The following is a 21,118-nucleotide window of genomic DNA, read 5'->3' on the forward strand; positions in this document are numbered from 1 at the left end:
ATATTCCTACTTGTTCCACTGGCATCCCAAACTTGGCATGTCCAAAATGTACCTCATTTTTCTAACCAAACCTGCTCTTCCTTTGTTTCTGTTTCTGCTAGTAATGTCACAATTTTCCAAGCACCCAATCTCCAAAGCCTTGGAGTTATTGTTTGTTCTGTTTCCTTTCCTTTGGTCTTCCTCAGTCGCCATCCAGTCACAGCCTCTCTTCCAGCTCCATACAATTTATTGTTGCATCTGGTCAATTCTTCCTGCTTAGTATTACTCAGATGCTCCCTACACTGCTACTACCCTAGATTTTCTTTCATCATCTCATTTTTTGAAGGAAATAAAAAAACCAACAATGTCATGAGGAAATTGATGTTTTTCTGTATGAAAATCTTAAAGTTTCCAAATTGGGTATTTAGATCCTGTTCTCTTTATTTATTTTTTTAAAACGTATCTTTATTGATTTCAGAGAGAGGAAAGGAGAGAGAGAGAGAGGTAGAAACATTAATGATGAGAGAGTCATTGATCGGGCCCACAACCCGGGCATGTGCCCTGTCTGGGAATCGAACCCCAATCGCCTGGATCCTAGGTCGATGCTCAACCGCTGAGCCACGCCCGGCCGGGCTGTTCTCTTCTCTTTAAAAGCATGTGCATTTGCTTTTGTTTTTCCTAGGTTTGGCAAAGATGTTCTGATTTTTGGTCTTCCCAAGCAATGAAATATGGGAATGAAAAAGGAGACATGTCAACATATAATGTCAAATATAAATTTGGGATTGTGATAGTCTTTGCAAACTTCAGGGTAAATTGCTATTACTTATCCCTCAATAAGTGATCCCAAGGCACCTATACCCACTTTTTAGGGAATTCTGGATATTACTGCCATAGTTGTACAAATTGGAGGAGTGCTCTTTGGAGAGGCCACATCTCCATCAAGTCATATAGATCATTGTTTACATGTTTTCCACACAAAGCTTTAGAAATACAGCCACTTTAAATCTAGTAAAGTCTGTTAAGAAAGTTCTACTGAATTTTATGCACTATTCATACAAGTTCAAAGTACAACCTGTTTGGGAAATTTGTGGAGCTTCTGATATCAAGCATCTGAACTGTAAAAGTTTGAGGACAATTAGCCTGGAATGTTAGTATTGAAACTAGAAGGAAGGAAGGTTGTCTTCATATTTATAAAGCAGCTACCATTTCTTTAAAGTTCCCCCACAGTCTTTGTATCCTTGGGTTTTGGCCAAGATCTGTCACAGGGTTTCCTATGGCCTATTCTTGGAAATGCGGATTGTTTTCAGAGAAAACATTTAATATGGATGTAAATTCTTTTTATCACTAAATTCTACAGTAGGGAAGAGACCATATAAGTACATTTTCATTTGTATATTTTCCTTCCCTTCTTTATTTGCTTACAGAGAGTGTTCATTATTAAGTTATTGTCTTACTCTCTTTCATAATAAGTAGATATTGTATTTTCACTTTTATTCATCTTCTCATTCCCATGTACACATATGTTTGCATCTTTAAAATTTTAAGAATTAAGGTTTGGATTGCAAGCACATTTCTTGCACACCTAGTCTGAAATTTTTTCATTCTGTAGTGGAAGGAACAAGCGGTGGCGTCCTCCAGCTTTTTGTCGATGCTGGGGTTCCTGTGAATTCAGACATGATTAGTCATTTTGTGAATGAAGCTCTTGCTGAGACCATTGCTGTCATGCTGGGTGACAGAGAAACAAAGAATCAAGATCCTGTTGCTTCAGGTGTTTCTGGGGATGTTTCAACAAGTAAAACATACTTGCCGGTAGGTATGACTGCTTTGTAACTTGGGTTCCTGGTGAATTTTTTTTTTCTGATTCCTTATATGTTTCCTGGGGAATTTTTGATACATTTATTAAAGAAAAGTAAAATGGACAAATTTTAAATTGGGTATGATAAAATCCTAGTTTGTAGTGGAGATTGATTCCTTGTTGTTATCATTATAGTAACATTTCCCCAGCATTTTATTTTTAAAAGTTTTAAATTCATAGAAAAATTGAAAGTATGAGACACAATGAACATATACCTTTTACCTGTATTTACCAATTGGTAACATTTTTACACACTTTATCTGTCTTTATATGTTATATTTCTTTAAACATCATTTGGAAGTTGCAGATACCATGACACTGTAAAAGCATCACCAGTATCTCCTAAGAACAAGATACTTTCTTACATAACCAAAATACTGTTACTGAACAAAAGGGGCTTGTTCACCTGTGCGCATCAAAGCCCAGTCAAAGGCAATAGGACTTGGCGGCCAAGGAAGTGAAGGTTTATTTTTAAGGAAATGGCGCCATGCCCAGAGTCACAGGTGAGCTCATGCTCAAAGACCTAGCTCCCCACTGGCTTCTAGGGGATGGGGTATAAAGGGGGACTAAGAGGTTAGGGTCTTGGTCCTTCTTGATTGGTCAGCGCCAGGGTAGCAGGTAGTTGATCACTGCATCTAGCCCTGATGTCAGCCATGGTGTTACTTTGTCTGGTTTTTCAAGGTTGTGGTCGGTGGGGTCATTCTGGAGCTGAAACACAACTGAGACCTAGATGTTATCTGTATTTGGACTAAAACTCTGTCTCTGTGATCAACAGACCCCAGGCTTTGTTCCTCAGATTATTTGATGCCACTGACCAGAACCTCATTGTACTGAGGACTTAATGATTAAGGGAGTGGTGGTGCAAGGGAGGGAGAGGCAGGTGAGTCAGGGTGCTCTTAGGCTGGACAAGGCCAGTTTGAATCAAAAGGAAAGAGGGAGAAAAGGGCATATTAAAGAAACGAAGTTTCTGCTTGGTTACACCATTATCATCCACCACAACTTGACATTGATATATTAACACTATGTAATATAGAACCCACGTTCAAATTTCTCCAGTTGTTCCAAAAGTATCCTTTATAGCTTTTTTAAAAAATTCAAGGTACAGCTAATGATCACACTTGCTTTTGGTCACTATGTAAACGGATAGATATTTTTTGTCTTTAAAAATATATATTTTAGACACTTTGGTTATTGTTTGTTTAATGAGCCTTACTATGGTAATAGAATTTTTAATCTATTATAGTGCGGAGGAGGAAGAAACTTTCCTCTAACTTCAAGGTTCTTTCGGCTGGTCTAATATTCAAATAGACATGAGACAGATCAGCAAGAGAAAATAACCACATTTAATACACATATGTATGGGAACTCCGCATATATGAGAGTCAGACCCCACTTGCATGAGAGGTTCAGAGACAGAAAGGGAAAATGGGATATATGTGACATATCCCACCCTAGCTAGGGGTGAGGTAAGGCACCTTGAGGCTTCAGAAGGCCATTGCAGGGAGAGCACATGTTCAGTAATTAGTAGTTTACACTGCCATATAGTTAGGTCACAAGATGTTATCTGTGATAATCTCTTACTATGGGCAAGGGCCCTAATTAAGGGAGGGGCAGAAGTCTGTCTTGAGCCAGCAGCTAAAGTTGCCTTTAGCTCAGATCTTCATAGCACAGAGGCACATCTCAGGGCAACTTGTTCTGAACCCCATAATAGCAGCATGAAATTATACAAACTAAAATGTACTCTATATTACTATCTTAAAAATTTGTAGTCACTTCTGATCCTATAGATGACAGAGACATCATTTGATATAAGTGAAACATTTAAATTGACTAATTTGAGGCATAAACATGAATTTACACCAATCTCCATAAAATTCAAATATGAAGTATAATTGGTGTAATGCGATTAGTGTGTCAGAGTTTAGTACATAGTTTTGGCCTGTGCTTTATTAGGTCATTGGTGACTCATGCAGTGCAGATGTTGTCAGGGTTATGGTTTTCTCTATGCTGATTAATTTCGGTTTGTTTTCTGCTGATATACTGCATATACTTACATGAGGTGATTGAATGAGAAAATGTAGAAAAATCAGTATAAACAGGCAGCATATGTAATTGTTAAGGGCGTGGACTTTAGAGTTGAGAAGCTGTGAATTTGAACCCTCAGCTGTTACTTTAGTCTCATCTGCATAGTAGAAACAGAGTTTAAATAAACTTGGTTTACCAAAATCTGCTGACCCTCCCCCACTGCCATATGGTTCCTTATCTTCAGAATTGTTATGTCTTGCCCCAGCGGGTGGCTCAATTGGTTGGAGTGTCGTCCTGTATACCAAAAAGGTTGTGGGTTCAATTCCCAGTCAGGGCACATGCCTAGGTTGCGGGTTTGATCACCAGTGGTGGTTCTTCCAACTATATTCTAAAATTAGTTTTTAAGTTCTATAAAAGATTTTGTTGGGATTTTTATGGGAATTAATCCAGTTTTGATTGGTTTAATTTGGGGAGAATTTATACCTTTTTAAAAAATTAATTAGAAGACTTTATATTGTCAGGATGTCAGTTCTCTCCAAATTGATACATACATTGAATATAATGAAAGTCACAATTTTAACATATTATTTTTGTTGAAATTGGCAAATTTATTCCAAAATAAAAATAAAAATAGAAAGGACCTACTCACAATAATCCTGAAGAAAGAGAACAAAGCTGGAGAATTCACACCGCCAGATATAGTTTATATTATCATCAAACTACAGTAATTTTGATAGGCTAGTATTGGTGCAAGAATAGATGAATAAAGCAGTGGAACAGAGTCGACAGCACAGGAACAGACACTGCCGTGTGCCGGGAAAGAGAGACAGTCTTCTCAACACACGGTGCTGGTTTAAATTGACCGTGAGGAAGAAAAAATGAATCTTCGTCTCTACCTCACATCAGACATCAAGATTCATTCAGAATGGATTATGGATCTAAATGTGAAAAGTAAGACAACAAAACTTTTAAAAGATGTCTTTAAAGATAATTTACATCATTATGATACTGTTGTATCTTCTTAGTCGTCTGACAAGATTTTGTGAAAAATCCAATGAGATGATGATATATAAAAAGAGCTTAATCTAATGCCTGGAGCTTGGTAAATATTCAGTTGACTGATAGTTTGTCGTCGTCGCCCATTACCAATGCTAGTAGAGTACCCTCAAATCCTGTCATCATGATGAGTCAGCAGCATTATATTTGAAAACAGAGCTCTTATGATATAGGTTTATGCAGTCAAGAAAAAAAAAATCGTGTATTTCATTTAAAAATCAAGGCTAAGGCTATGCTAATTGCTAAGCAATGGTATAGAATTTCTAATATGCTTCATGGTTTTAAAATTGTGTGTCAGTTTGTAATTCATAATTCAGAATAAAGGCCAATTAACCTACTATATAAAGGTGTTTAAAATGAGAAGAAAAAGATAAATAATGTATTTGAAAAATGGGGAAAAGACATGTCCAGACAAGTTACTCACAAAAAAACAACTGACCCAAATACATATAAAAAGATAGTCAGTCTCACTGATAATAAGAAAAATGTCACTGAAATTTTATTTTTACTGATTGGAATAGTAACTCTAAAAGTTTGATTGTTTAGCAAACCTTGGGGAAATAGGAATCCTCCATGGTGTGAGTGTAAAATAACAACCCTGTAGAGGGCAATTTGGCAATAGGTATTCAAATTAAAAATGCAATTAGCCCTTTAACCAAGCAGTCCCACTACTGGAAATTTATTCCATAGATAATCTTTGCATATGAAATGCCTTAAGTCAAGATTATATTTAGTAACTCTGGGGAAGGGAACTAGATAGATAGGACCCAGCTAGGAAAGGAGACCTAATTTTCACTCTCATCCTTTTGTACCCTTTGAATTTTGAATTGTTTGAATGATTGATTAACCTATTTAACAAATTAATTTCAAAGTGTGGACTTTTTTCTTTCCTAATACTTTTCATCTCCATATTGTCTTTATTTGATCTCTCCTACTTCCTGTCCTTCCATTGCTTTTAATAAGTTGTTTTCTTTTGTGCTAAAAGGCTGACTTTTGATATCTCGTAAATTAGTTAAAATGCTTTCTTTCTGTACATGGTCTACCCAGGTTATGTTTGGGTTTGATCTTCAGCTGTGTCTGCTTAATCTTCTCCATATCAGCAGAGGCAGCCTTCGGTTTCTGTGGGGCCTATTTCAGAGGCAGAGCTATTTCAAGTCCTAACATTGTCTCCAGGCTAGTCTTGAACCTAAAGAGCTTAGAAGTTCAAGAGCCAGGGTATTTAGGGCTCCATTATCCCCCCCATCTGTTTAAATTCTACGTAATCTCTGAATGAGCTCATTTTATTGTTTTAAATTACCTTTTCTTGTGTGATTATAAGTACCATTTATCTTATTTTGTTAATTTATTTTAGGCAAGAGTGTGTACCCCAGTGGCTACCCCACAGCCAACTCCTCCTCACTCACCTTCACCTCCTAAGGAGCATGTGTTGGTGAAAACACCAGATTCTTCTCCCTGTGATTCAGACCATGATACAGCTTTTCCCATGAAGGAAATATCTACTGAAAAAGGTACACACCTAATTTCTATAATTCAGCTTTCACTTCAGCAACTGTTAAATAAAATTTCATGGTTTGTCTTATAAAATGCGTTATAGATTAGTATACAGATGCCTGTTGCTCACTAGGTTTTAGTAAATCATTTTTTCTTGCATGGAAACTAACAAATTGGTTGCCACTTTTTAAAATATATACTCTAATAGACACTTAAACTACTTTAAGTTCATGGTAGTGTTAAAAGTGATGTCTTTTCAAGGTTGTTTTTTTATACTTTAATAAATTAATTTGGGAATTTTTCCATTAGTAGCTATTATCATTATTATTATTTTACGCTAAAATGTTATAGGATTTCTGAAACAATATATCTTGCCTTCCTATGGAGTTGTTTTATCTTTTATATTTTCTTTGTTTTTAAAAAAATCTTTAGGAAAAGACATGCCTGCTATCACACTAGTTAATACTCCAACAGTTACCCCTGCTACTACACCACCTCCTGCACCTGCTCTTACCCCAACTTTGTCAGAGATTTCCATCGATAAATTGAAGATATCTAGCCCAGAGCTTCCCAAGCCATGGGGTGATGGAGACCTGCCGTTGGAAGAAGAGAATCCTAACTCTCCTCCAGAAGAATGTCACCTGAGAGCTATGTAAAGATAACATACTCACTTTTAGTAACTGTACATTTCTGTACATTTCCTCTTAAGCTGACTTATGTCACCCATTGAAAACATCAGAAATGATCAGTGAAGTTTTATAAACCACTTTATACTTTAGTAGAAACAAGTTTCATAAATTTTAAGTTTTTAAAATTTTTACCAAACTTATACCTTACATTGTTTTTTTTAAAAAACAGATTTTTTGGGAGACATTAAAATTAAGATATCTATCATATAGAAAATGATTTTTTCCCAATGTGAATATTTACCATGATAAGCTGACTTTTATAGTACCATATATCCCCATGTAGATTTATTTTGTGGATGGTAGAACTTTCAAGATGGTCTGTGATTAGAGCATGAAAACAGTCTTGGAAAAATAAATCTTGTTAATTAGTTATAGTAGTGCAGATTATAGAAACACTTTGCTGAAGGAGACATAGTCTTTGAACCTGTTTTTTAATATAAAAATTAATATAGGCCTTCAGTGACCTAATAAGTTCAAAATATGTCTTTTTCTTCTTAGTGTAATGTCTGTGGCCAAAGATGAGGAACCTAAGAGTATGGATTTCCCTGTTCAACCTGTTCCTCCGAAGCTAGTTCCCGTGATGCCCATTCCTGCTGACCCCAAAGCCCTTCTCCGCATGCAAACGCCGAGTTCTGATTCCTCAACAGTGGGGAGCACCTTGAGCATTACTGGCACTGAAACGGAAAGACCCATCTCTGAAGGAGAGATTTTATATGACTGTGATCGAAAAGCAGCTCCCAAGAGTAAGTTAACATATAAATTGATTTCACTGGTTAGAATATAATTCCTAAGTAATACCTTTTGGTTTAAAGTGTTTTTACTTAATTTTAAAGATTTAATATGGTATAGTGCAAAGAAAATAAACTCTCCCTTCTCAATCCAGAATTAATATCATTAGTTTGGGGTATTCCCTTCCAGTCTGTTATTTTCTATGCATATATAGATAACAAAGTATATTTGTATGTGTTTTTACCTTTAAAAATAAGATCATACTATACATATTGTTTTGAAACTTGAATTTTTTATACTAATAATATATTGTGGACCCCTTTCTACATCAGTACATATAGCTGTACCTCAATTTTTTTTAGTGGCTGTGTCGTCTCTTAAAACAGTGCCACAGTGGTAGGCATTTAGGTGGTTTTGTGTTTCCATACTATACTTCACTCTCCAGTGACAACCCTTGCCCTTATTTGATACCTTCCTTAGAATACACACCTAGAAGTGGAACTGCTGAGCCAAAATATGCACTGTTAAAATAGTGACTCATTGCTAACATGTTCTCCAGAAAGGTTAATCAGTTTTTCATTTTAACCAGGTTTTAATTACATCAGTATTGTATAGGAGTGCCTCTTTCTCAATTTCATAGTTATAGTCAATATTTATAGTTTTTAATTTCTTACAAGTTGGTAGGTGAGACAAAAATTCATCTTTGTTACACAGTGTACTTTCACTTGTGATTTATTACTTATGAACTTTGCCAGTATTTTCATTGTGTAAGTTTAAATGTAATGTTCTATGGCTCTATGGTCAGATTATTTACTAAAGTTATGCTTCTTCTTTTTTCTAAACTTTTACATTTTAATTTCTAGTTTTAGGAGATGGAGGACTGTGTCTGACTAACCTAAGTGATAGCTTATCCAGCACTCTTCATGATGCCCATGATATGGTAAGAAATGACTGACTCACATTGAATTTTGACATCTGACATGAAGATTATCTAGATGAACTTATTGCTATTGATCAAGAGTTTTTCTTAAGTATTTGTCATAAACATAAAATGTAATAAAATATCCATGAAGGAATTTGCTTTCTTGCACATCTCATTATTATAATTGTGAAAATGAAAGAAAATTATTAAGTTCCGTGGCACCAGTAGCTGGAAAATACACACTTAATGTAATCAGGTGATGAAAATCCAGCTCAGTGCACAGTGTCACCTGAATATGTGGGCTATACGGTACTTCAGCAGGACCTTAGCTGTTTAAACCAGCTGTCTTGTAATACATTTGTTATTTTTCTCTAACCATGATTATAATTCTTTGTGCTAAAAATAATTGACTTCAGTGGCTTAAAAAAATACTGAACGCTGGCTGGTGTGGCTCAGTGGTTAGGTAGTCGGCCTGAGCACAGAAGGATCGGAGGTTCGATTCCCTGTCAAGGGCATGTACCTGGGTTGCAGGTTTAATCCCAGCCCCAGCTGGGGCCAGTGCAGGAGGCATTCAATCCATGTGTCTCTCTCACATCGATGTTTCTCTTCCTCTCTCCCTCCCTTCCACTCCCTAAAAATCAATAGAAAAAATATCCTCAGGTGAGGATTAACTTAAATAAATACTGAAATAAGACCCAGGGCACTAATCCTTCCTACTTATTATCAAGCCCTATAAAAGAAAAAAGATGGCATTTAAAAATTACACTTTTATAGACATAATTTATAAAATAATATGGGGGGAAGTCATATATGAGACATCTTTACTTTCAGAGAAGCGTTATACTAACATTTGTTCTACTTAATATGTCATTATGTCATCTTTGTCCATTCTCAGAACTTTCTCATGGTGCCAAAGCACGTTTAAGTTTGTTCAAAGTAAATAGCTAAACTGAGCCAGGACTAAATTATAACAATCTCTCTTTTTCCACATTTGAAACTAAATTCTAATTTTGATATTTTTACTAAGCCTAAATCAGGTATGCTACAAATTCATAATAGTCAAGTGCAGAAGTGCAGTCTTACAAAACTGAATAACTTGAAGTCATGTGCCAGTAGGCATTTATCTGTATATGGTGGGAGATAAGGACTTATAGTCCGGAGTTAATAAGCTTTATTTCATTAAGAATAAAATACTTGGCCCTGGCCAGTTTGGCTCAGTGGTTAGAGCGTTCGCCCGCAGACTGAAGGATCCCGGATTTGATTCCGGCCAAGGGCATGTGCCTCAGTTGCAGACTCCATCCAGTTGGGGTGGGGAGGCCACCAATCAGTGTGCCTCTCACATCGATGTTTCTCTCTCTCTCCCTTCCTGCTCTCTCTGAAAGGCAATGGAGAAAATATCCTTCAGTGAGGTTTAAAAAAAATAAAATACTTAAGTAAAAAACTATTAATGGAATTTAAAATCACGTAAATACTTGCACTTACAAGGGAACCCAGTTTCTCTGACTCTTAGGCCCACACTGTCCCTCATTTTGGGGACAGTTCTATTCTGAGGCACCAAGAACCCTAAGCTGGGTTTTCCAGTGAGGGCTTTCAGCTGCCTGCTCCCCGGCCAAGTGCCTGAGATCAGCACAAAGGCAAAGGAGCAGTCGAAGGCCTTACAGGTGCCTTGACCTACTTCTGCAGTTTCTCATTTTTATGTGCAGTCCCGTTTGCATCAGAACTGCAGTGCTTCACCTCATTGCCACACTGTGGCGTTGCTCTGTGTGCTGCATGAATATGAAGCAGGACGCCGTGGGAGCCAAAATGTAAAACATTTATGAATCATTGTAATTCAGTCACAGGACAGAGGCTTTCATTTTCATATGGTTTTATAATAAATCCCCAGTTTAAATGTAGCCAAATTACTGAATATTATTGTTTATATTTGAGGCAAATATAGAGGATTTTTATTGTAGTTGGATGGGAATGAGAACCAAATGGAAATGAAGAGTCATCTTCCTTCCATAAAGTGCTAAATGACTATTTTAATGGTGACTGAGTGTTATTAATCATAATTGAGAAAAATGCAGTTGTTTGATAGTATTTTTGTTGTTGTATTAATTATCTTTATATTTCATTTAGGAAGATGATTCTCCCAGTGAAGGACAAGTGACCAGAATGCCCCATAAAAAGTTTCATGGAGATACATTTTATTCTCTTCTTGCTAAACAAGACCAGGAATCATGCATTTCACAGCAAGCCGTCTATCATACAGAGGTACTTTTTAACCTTAATGCGTTTTTTCTTTTTGGTTAGATCTACATACAGGAAAAAATAGTTCTACTTTTAGTTAAAGCATGCTAATACTTCAGCTTATTCAGGGATCATCCTTGTAGTAACTTTAACCTGGAACCATAGCGTTACATACTTTTACAGCTAAAGGGAATTTGGGCCATCTGTTCCAACCCTCTTGTTCTACAGCTGAAAAAATTGAACCCTTTCAAATGATTTGTGAGGGCCTCCCTCCCTCCCTCCCTTCCTTCCTTCCCTCCCTTCCACAACCATTTACCGAGTATCTGCTATATGCCAGACACCGCCTTGGAAAAGATAAAAAGGTGAGACAGGATTCCTACCTGTAAGTAGCTGACAGTCGTATAGAGGACGAAGGGCTTAAGCAGTTACTGTGCAGTGCAACATCTTGCCATATAGCTGTATTTATGGGTGTATATGAGCTCAGAGGACGGAAAAATCTCTTTGAAGTTCGATGACCCTTTGTACAGGATATGATGTTGATGGGGGTTTTAAAGACCCAATAGGATTTTTCTAGACAGCGGTGAAGGGGAAGGACATTCCAAAAGCTGAAATGTCATGTGCTTAGGGATAAAAGCCAAGAAAGATTAGGGCATATTTAGAAAGTATTGAAAATCTCAATGTGGCTAGGGCTGTAGATAGACCAGTCTGCAGGAGGAGGTTGAACCAGATAATCATAAAGAACCTTGTAGGCCATGGAAGGGTTTGGGCACTGTGGAGCCCATTAAGATTTCATACACACACACACACACACACACACACACACACACATACATATATACATATATATATTTATATTGTTGAGAGTATTGAAGATGTCCTTTTTTCCCTCATCGCCCTCAGATATTTACGAAGGAGAGTGGAGGTTTTGTTATGTAGTCCTGGGGATTGTAGGGGAAGAAGGCGAAGGAACAGACTCCCGTGGGTTCCTGGTCAGATGTTACCTATGACTTTTCACCCCAGTTGGGCCTTCATGCTCCCTGATGTTACTGGCTACAAGTGTCAGCCTGGGTTGTTGCCAAGACCTTTGTGCTTAAGGGGCAAGTAGTGACGATCTCAAGTTGATGAGGGAAAGAAGCCAGTGCTTTGCTCCAGTCATTCCTCTTGCTGAAGCCCCTCCAGCCACCCTCCTCCGCAGGACGCAGCCCCTTCTTCCCACACAGCAGGTCAAGTCAGCTGTCTGTCTTCCCCAGTGGTTTTTCACAATTTTTACCTAGTTTTCAGAATCTGTGGTTTCTTCTCATTTCTGTAGTTACTCCAAGGCCAATTTGGGGACAGGGAACTTGCAGCCTTTGTTCGTATGCAGTCCTGGCTAAGCCAGAAGCCCAGACATGGCAAGTTGATTCTCTCCAGATCTTTTCCTGAGAATCTAAGCATTTGAATGTGTATGCCACATGCCTGTGTAAAATTGTGAGCTGTGTGTATGGATTACTATGCAATCTTGCTTAAAATTTTAACTATAAATTCTGAAGATCTACCATATTCTTTTAATCTACCATATAGTATACCATAATTTAATTGTTCTATTTAAGGGTTTTTAGATTCATTTTACTTTTTTCTATTCAAATTATAATAAGGAAATCTTTTTTGCACTTATGAGGAATTATTTCTCTAGATCAGATAACAGGAGGAGGAATTACTGGTTCAAAAGATACAAGCATTTATAATTTCAGTACGTTGCTAATAAATTGCTTTCTAACTATATGAGTCTCTTTTCCCATTATGACACATGGTGTTCTTAATCTTAAATTTTGCCAGTCTGATTAACAGTGACATTTGGCATACTTTCATATGCATACAAAACTATTATTTGTTTTGTTCGTAATAATGATATATTTATATGTTAAGAGATTGCTTTGGTAAGAAAATAGTGGCTTTTCTTTGTGCTTAAAACTACTTGCCCAGAGGGAGCTTTAGGTCGACAAAGATCAGTCTGATGGCAAAACTGCAATTTGTACATTTATGTAGTTGGGCTAGGTACATTAATTACTATAGATTACAGACAGTGTAACTTAGAATTACGTGAGTCTAAGCTTTGAGTATAATACAAAAATGATACTTGAGTTACGAGAACATTTTGTGACTAGGCAAGCTAAGTCTTCAGTAGGGTCATAGAGTGCTAAGGTATCAGCAGTTACAAGTACCCTAGAATATTGATTTAAATAGAAAAGGTAGTGCGTTTTGCACAATATTTTATATGGTAGTGGCAGAGTAATATAGGCACTGTGAAATATTTCTAATTAAATTCTAGAGAAAATGTATCTGCCATCATTCCAAACTTTGCACAAGAGTCTTCAAGGTTTTCATATTAATTGCAGAACAGTCCTCTTCTATTTAAAGGATACTGAGGCAGTTGGTGTTCTTGAAAAGCCAGATTAGGAAATAAGGGGAGGTAGAAGTGCATGGAGAAGAGTGAGGCAGGTTGTGAAAACCTTGAATGCTGAGCTAAGAAGTTATATTTTATTTTGTAGTCATTAGAGTCATCAAAGATGTTTCAGCAGTGATTTCCTCATATATTCTAGTTTAAAAAAACCCACTTGGTTGAAATTAAACTCCTTTTAAATGAGAAACTTGAGAGCTTTTAGATATTGGAATTTTTATTCTGTTCTTGAGTAATAAACTTATTAATTTGAATATCTCCAAGTCACAAAATGTGATAATGTCTAATTTTTAATACAGAAAGAAAATAGAAGTCTTAATTTTTTAAGTTTTTAAATTCATTTAATATATTTGACAAAGAAACATATTTGCTCCTTTCTTTTTTAACTTTTATACTTTCCCAGGGAAAGAACTTTATTAAAATGGTTAAAGTAGTTGTCTTTAATCTGCATACTTATAAAAAATGTAATTATTTGTATAGGGGTAATCTTTATAACAGTTGAGGTATATTCTCCATATCAATTGTTTAATTATAAAGTTTACACTAACAACTTTAGGCAATTTTTATTAATGAAGAATGAAAGGTAAGTTTTCTATTCTAATTTTAAACTTTGTGAACAGTATGTAATATGTTTCAGCATTTAGTGTTTTAAATAATAAAACTTTTCTTATGTGTTTTATTGATATCTAATTTGAAGGTTGGAAAAATAGATAATGGTTATTTAAGTTCATAAAAAATAAGATTAAAATGAAAGCTTATGGCCAGATGCCTCATTAAACTAACTTTTTAAACTGTCTTTCATGTAGGGCGTATGTGGCATAATAAGCACTTTCTAAAGTACCTTTAAGTCGTCAAGTGGTATGGATCTCCCATGGTGTTTGACAAATATTTCCTGTTTTGACTTGATTTTAATATAATGGTTTTAACAATTGTTTCTACTTTTTACAGGACTTGGAAAGCAGTTTGGGTGAAAGACAAAGGCCCAGGCTCACAGCAGCAGCAGAGAACTTACTGGGACATCCTGTCTACAAGCAACAGCCTGTCGCTAATGCAGAGTCTTGGGATCAAAAATGTGCTCTTAAGCCTTTATCTCAGCAGTTTGCCACAGTTACAGGTATACACCAAAATACTGCTTCTTGATGTGTCATCTATTAGAATATGCACTTTGAATCCCATCGTACTTTCTCTGTACTGTTTCCACGCTGAATGCTGTATTCTGTTTTGTTTTATAATCCATAGTAGTGTTCCTAATCTGAGCTCAGAAAAGCATAACTATTTTCAGGTGGGGCCTTGCAAGATTCTCTTATTTAAATAGGTCTTCATAAGTGAAAAGTTTGGTAGCAGTTTTTCCTGTGGCATATATAGCAGTGTTTCTCCGAAAGTGATTCATTTTTCAGTTGGTACATGAACCATTGGGTGGGTGGTGCATGAGATAATTTTGGTAATAAGCATCTGTACACTTAAAATTTTTTAATAGTGATATATTTATTTTAATATATAATGGGAAAGTATAGCTCATCAAAACTGTGATCTAACAGATTTTGTTTAGGACAAGGTTAAATTAGGTAATAGCATAGAAATTCACTCTTTGTGCTATATGAATTTCTGACTCAGTGCTGAGTGCACTCAGGACTACTTTTAAACTTCATTAATGAAACTTTCTGCTATAATACTTTGGGGATAAGAACATAACAGAGAATACCAGTACAGTCATTGGCATAGTTGATTCTTGCTCTCTGCAGGACTTATGTTCTGTAGAGTCACCAGGAGCACTGAATTAGCAAACACTGAACTGTTGCCCTTAGGGAAAATACAGTTAGGTTCCTGTGAACCTCTGATCATGACATTTTTGTCAGTTGATCAATACATAACCTTGTTTTATATGTGTTTTTATTTAAAGACATGTATTTAATATATGTTGTTGATTTGTTAACATTGAACTCACGGCCAACAGCACTGTAACTCACACCTGAACGAAGCTTACTTAACACACATTTTTTTTGTAAGGCCCATCACAGCCTTCTTGCCCTTGGGAACACTAGCGAGCACTTCAGCACTATGCTCGGGGCCATTTTAAAACAGAATCACCAACAAAATGTACAAAAATGTGGAAAACATGTCACCAAATAGGCAGTAAGAAGGACACTTGTTTACAGTATAAGAGCTGAGATAAGAAAGTGGTGCCTCTCTCACTGTTCACCCTCACCTGGTAAAGTCTATGTAGGGTAATTCAGGCTTTCGCTTCTCTGCACATGTCTGTATATGACTATGAAAATGACTGAAAGTGCTGCAGCCATTGATTTTGGGGGTGACAACTAAATTTTGTCAAGTAGGTGAATTTGCAAATATGGAGTCTTCAAATTAATGAGGATCAACTCTATTCTCATTTAACTGATTTTCCCTTTCCCATTCATTGCCTTCTCATAAGTGAAGAAACTTGTGGATGTATGCAGATTTTCTAGAAATCTGAAAAGGAAATGCCTGAAGTTAGAAAAACATTGCTATAGAACAGGAGGGGGAACCTTTTTTCTGCCAAGGTCCATTTGGATATTTATAATATCACTCGCGGGCCATACAAAATTGTCAACTTAAAAATTAGCTATGAAAAAAGCTCCTATATTTATTTAATTTTGAGTCCCGCCCACGGGCTGCACATTCCCCACCCCTGCTGTAGAGTATTTAACCCCTGCTGTAGAGTATTTTAAAGTCTCAGTTTTATATTCAGTGTACACATTATATTCAAAGAAATTAAAGACTGAGTTTTCCATGGGGATAAATGTAAAGTAAGATTGGAATTATCATTTTGGCACATAATGAGAGAATTAAATGTTTTATGTTCTTTTAAAATGGGATTCAAAATTAGTAGGATAAAAAAACAAATTGTGACATTTGTATCCAACTATCTGTGCAGATTGCAATTAAACAGAATTGACACTAGATGGCTCTCACACATTACTTGAGAGCTGCTAGGTATTTGATAGCAACTAGGTGCTTGTTAAGTTGTTATAGAATAAAATCCACCAGAGCATCTCCTATTCAACTCCTCCTTGTACCTGCGGTAGCGTCTAGCAGATTACCTACAGTGCAGTGCATTTTTAATAGTAGGTACACTGTAGATATTTGATTTGATTGGAAAAAGTGATTAGTAACGTGGCATAACATAAGACTGAGCATATAGATGTGGCATTAAACAGAATGGCTAAGAATTGGGCTTTCGGAGTTTCAGATATCAGTTTGAATTCCAGCTCTGTGTATTTTGGGGCAAATAATATCTCTGAGCCCAAGTTTCTTCATCTATCAAATGGGGGTAATATTAGTGTATTAGTGATCTATTGCTATGTAACAGATTACCTCAAAGTTTAGCAGCTGAAGAGCAAACATTTAGTCTCTCACACAATTCCGAAAGTCATGAACCTGGGAGGGATTTAGCTGGGTGGTTCTCAGGATCTCTCAGGAGGTTGCAGCCAAGCTGTTGGCTGGGGCTGAGGTCATCTGAGGGCTTCAATTGGGGTTGGAGGATCTGTTTTCCAAGCTTACTCACATGGCTGCTGCAAGAGGCCTCAGTTTCTAACTACATGAACCTTCTGCAGAGCTACTCATGACATAGCAGTTGGCTTCTCCCAGAGCAGATGATCTGAGAGAAAGTGAGCAAACAAGATGGAACCGCAATGTTCTTTTATAATCTAATCTCAGCAAGGAAGTGCCATTTTTTATGCCACATTCTGTCAACAACACAGACTAACCCTAGAATAACATAGTGGGAGACTACACAAGTGTGTGAACCCCAGCAGCAGGGATTGGGGGCATCTTGGAGGCTAGTTACCATAAACAGTATCTGCCGTACAAAGTTCCTAGGGGAGGTAAGTGACAATGCACATGAAGTCATTAGCACAGTGCTTGGCACATGATAAGTGTTACTCTCTTTAATAATACCTGCAGTATGTAAAAATAGCTTTTTCCATGTATTTAATAAAACCAGAAACTATCCACAGTTGCCTAAAAGGAATGTGCCTGTAGAGAGTGAACTTGTTTCTAGTGTTTTGTTACATAATGGTTACTGTAGCAGAATGAAGCCTGAGTATCATCATTTCTGCTGGCGGCTAATCTCATGCCTTTTATATTGATTTTTGATAACTTTGCTTATAGCGCCTCATCTGTTCTTACTTTGCTTCTCCCTATCCCTGCTCATTTTCATGAAGTGTCCTATTTGCAGCCCATCGTCCCCTACCACTGTTTCTAATTCTGAGGCTCTCAGGTTGGATTGAGTAACAAAAAGATGCAAAGTAAGCTTTGAAGAGTTAGCTTGGGAATCCTAAAATGTAAACTGTATTTTGAACAAGTGAGGACTCTTGGATTTACTACCAATTATAGCTCTTTATTTACTCAGGAAACTTGTATTGAATTCCTACTGTATACCCACTACTATATTAGTACTGTATTAGGCACTTGAAGTACAGAGATGGTAGACATCTGCTCTCAAGGAAGTTTACAAATTATTAGAGGAGAAATACAAGAAAGACGGCAGTCATAGCATCGCGTGATTGGAGCGATAGCACAGCCTGCCGTGGGGGCCCAGAGGACGAACTCAGCCCGCACATGACAGTTCAGAGGCTTCTCACGAGAGCCAGTGTGAAACTGAATCGTAAAGGAGTAAGCCAGATGGTGAAGTAGGATAAGCGCGTTCCAGTTTGTTCGTTTTTCATTCAGGAAAGATTCTTTGAGGGCTTGCTATGCTCTAAGCACATTCTAGGCGCTAGGACTATAAAGCCTGGGGAGGCTCTGCCCACACGGGCTTTCTCTCTAGGGGAGGCGGCAGATGAGAAGGCGGCAGCGTGCCGTAAATGACCCGAGTTCTGTGAAGTCCGTCTCGGGTGGGGTTCAGGCCCATGGCACCCGTGGAGGGCAGTCAAGCAGGGCCTCACGCTCGAGGGGCGGCGGCCTGAAACGAGTTCTCAAAAATGAATAAATGTGCCGTGCAGTCAGTGAGGAGGGACCTTTCGGGCAGAATATGCAGTGAAGAAGGGAATAAAGTGGAAAAATAGGAAGCCTTAGGGAACACAGGCCTGTATCAGGGGACTAGAGTTTAGGATTCAGTGAACAGAAACCAGGTCCCAAAAACCATGAGTGACATATCAAGTAGCTTTTGGATTTACTCTAAGATGGTAGGGATCCATTTGTGCGCAAAATGGAAAATAATGCCAGTCTTACTCTCTTCCCATGGGAAATTCAGTTTTGAAGTTCTAGCAATTCTGAATGTTTTATAATCCACCTTTCATTTAGCAAGACCGCCTGAGGTGCAATGCGATGGATACGTTGGAGGGGATTAAGACTGGGGGCGAGGAGCCTGATTAGACAGCTGGGAAAGTAAATGTGGTGGGACACCATTCAGCAGCAAGGTATATATGAAAAAGGAGAGCCGAGTGACAATTAGGGAGGAGAAATCTCCACTTTTCTGCCTAGAATGAGCGGGCAGATGATACTTTCATTCACTGAGAGAGGAAATACGGAGGAAGGGCAGGACTAGGAAGGAATAGGGTCAGTGGGGTTTTAGAGATGCGGAACCTGAGGTGCCTTTGGGCTCCACACAAATGGAATAACCTGCTGGGCATGCCAGGCGCAGCGCTGCCGCTGGCACTGAGAGCTTCAAGTGGATGTAGTCTTCTCCCAAAGCCCATCATGTTGCTTTGTCATAACAGTAAGATTCTAGAAAGGTAAGAATAGGGATTTCAAGTTATGATTAACTAAATTTGACTTGAATGGAATACTACTTTAAGCATCCCTGGTACAAAGGGTTAAATTTACACTGTACAGACAAGACGCCCACACTCAGTGAGCATACTGTTTAGAAGCGACTACTCGAATTCAGCGTTTTTACGATGGCTGTCATGAAGCCCTTTCCTGACCCCTCATCTCTGGGTTAGGTCCGAGTCGCATGCTCTCTGTGTAGTCTTCTCATGTCGCCGGCCTGATGTTGCTCTTATCACACTGATTTGTAATCTCACTTGAGGGTAAGGTCTTTGTCTTGCTCACTGTCGTATCCCTGTCATCGAGCAGAGTATGGAGGGCCTATAGTCAGTAAATGTATGTTAAATGATAGGGTGTTGTATCAGTTGAAAGCTGTTATGTACTTCTAATGCTTTAGGGGAGATGTTTGATTATATACTTTCTGGGTTTCTACATTTAGTTGTGCTTTTTTAAATCAACATTTACCTTGTGTCCTTTTAATTAATTTTTCTTTATACCCATATACTACCCACATATAATTTTACATAAAAACAAAAATGTGATTATATTATATACTTTATATATATTATATTACTTTAAATTGCAGACTTTTTTCTAGTGCCCTCCATCCACCCTCCTTCTCACATTTTTTCCTGTCCCATATTAGGGAACTCATGTTAAGATTTGATACGTAAACTTCTCTTTTTCCTAACACATACAACTATACACACACAAGCACGAATCTGTGCATGCAGTTACTTTACAAGTTGAGATCATATCATGCTCCCTTGCCTGCGTTTTGTTTTTACTCAGTAAACTCTGTGGAAATTACTTCACATCAACTGATATTGCTTAAATTCATTGTTTTTGATAATGCATAAAGCTTGTTAGTGTGGATTTCCAGTAATTTTATTCAGTCATTGCTCTGTTGATGGATATGTATTTTATTAGCATTTCCCCCACTATAAACAATGCTAGAGTACATATCCATAGACATATCTCCTAACATATTGTTGTATTTTATATTTATGGAATAGTTTCCGAGTAGTAGTTACTGGGCCTAAGGGCACATATATTTTTAATTTTAAAATAGATATGCCAAGTTGCTGTCTTAAAAGTTCAAACTAATTTATTTTTACCAATAATTTATTAGAAACTTTTTCCTGCATCTTCTCCAGAAATTGTGTTTATTACTCTTTTTATTTTTGTCATTTGAAATATAAATATATGTTTCTGACTGCTGGTGAGTTTATGTCTTTTCATGTTTGTTGGCCATTTGGATTTGCTCTTCTATGAATTATCTCCTTAAGGTCTTTCCCCATCTGTTAGATTCTAAATTTTCTTGTAACTTTTCTATATTTTACATGTTTTCTGTCATCTGTATTACAAATTCTGTTTTCCAAATTTATACTTTGTTCATTGGCATTATTCATGATCTTTGTTTGCCATATAACTTATAAAAATTTTTATATAGTTATTTCTGTCTTTTATATTTTTTGTGTGTTTTCATGGCTTGGTTAGGTTTCCCTTAACTCAAGTTTATGCTTGTAATATCCTAGCTTTTTTTTAAGATTTCCATTATTTAATATATATTTATATTTAAGTCTGTCTGGAATTTATTTTTACAAATGGTATATGGTAGAAGTTCAGTTTTATTTTCTTCCAGATAAATAGCCAGTTGTGTCAGCATCAATTATTATATAAGCTATCATTTTCCTACTGAATGGAAATATTAACCAATATTTATATTTAAAGCCCATAGATGTAGGAATATTTTTCTGGATTCTTTATTCTAGATCTAAAACATTCTTTATGATCTAAAATATATTCTACCATTGTGTCTTTATGGCACATTCTATTACCTGATAGGGCAAGTTTCCCTTTTTAAAATAATTTTTAATACTTTTCTTGGCAATTCTCAGGCATTTATTCTTCCATATAAACTCTTTTTTTTTTTTAATTAAAAATCACCCTAATTG

The 21,118-nt window shown here is 36.9% G+C and overlaps 1 protein-coding gene across 4 annotated transcripts in view; it reads left to right on the plus strand.

Moving 5' to 3' along the window:
- The window catches only part of KIAA0586, an 88,558-nt gene that overhangs the window by 38,203 nt on the left and 29,237 nt on the right, over positions 1-21,118 (plus strand). For all 4 annotated transcript variants that reach the window (XM_081157608.1, XM_081157610.1, XM_081157607.1 and 1 more), the window contains exons 22-28: positions 1,589-1,788; positions 6,267-6,423; positions 6,839-7,058; positions 7,594-7,838; positions 8,688-8,764; positions 10,868-11,002; positions 14,364-14,529. In XM_081157608.1, coding sequence (XP_081013734.1) covers positions 1,589-1,788; positions 6,267-6,423; positions 6,839-7,058; positions 7,594-7,838; positions 8,688-8,764; positions 10,868-11,002; positions 14,364-14,529 — 1,200 coding nt within the window. The remainder of the gene's footprint in view (positions 1-1,588; positions 1,789-6,266; positions 6,424-6,838; positions 7,059-7,593; positions 7,839-8,687; positions 8,765-10,867; positions 11,003-14,363; positions 14,530-21,118) is intronic.

The sequence above is a fragment of the Miniopterus schreibersii genome (genome assembly GCF_964146895.1).
Source record: "Miniopterus schreibersii genome assembly, chromosome: 1".
Classification (NCBI taxonomy): domain Eukaryota; kingdom Metazoa; phylum Chordata; class Mammalia; order Chiroptera; family Miniopteridae; genus Miniopterus; species Miniopterus schreibersii.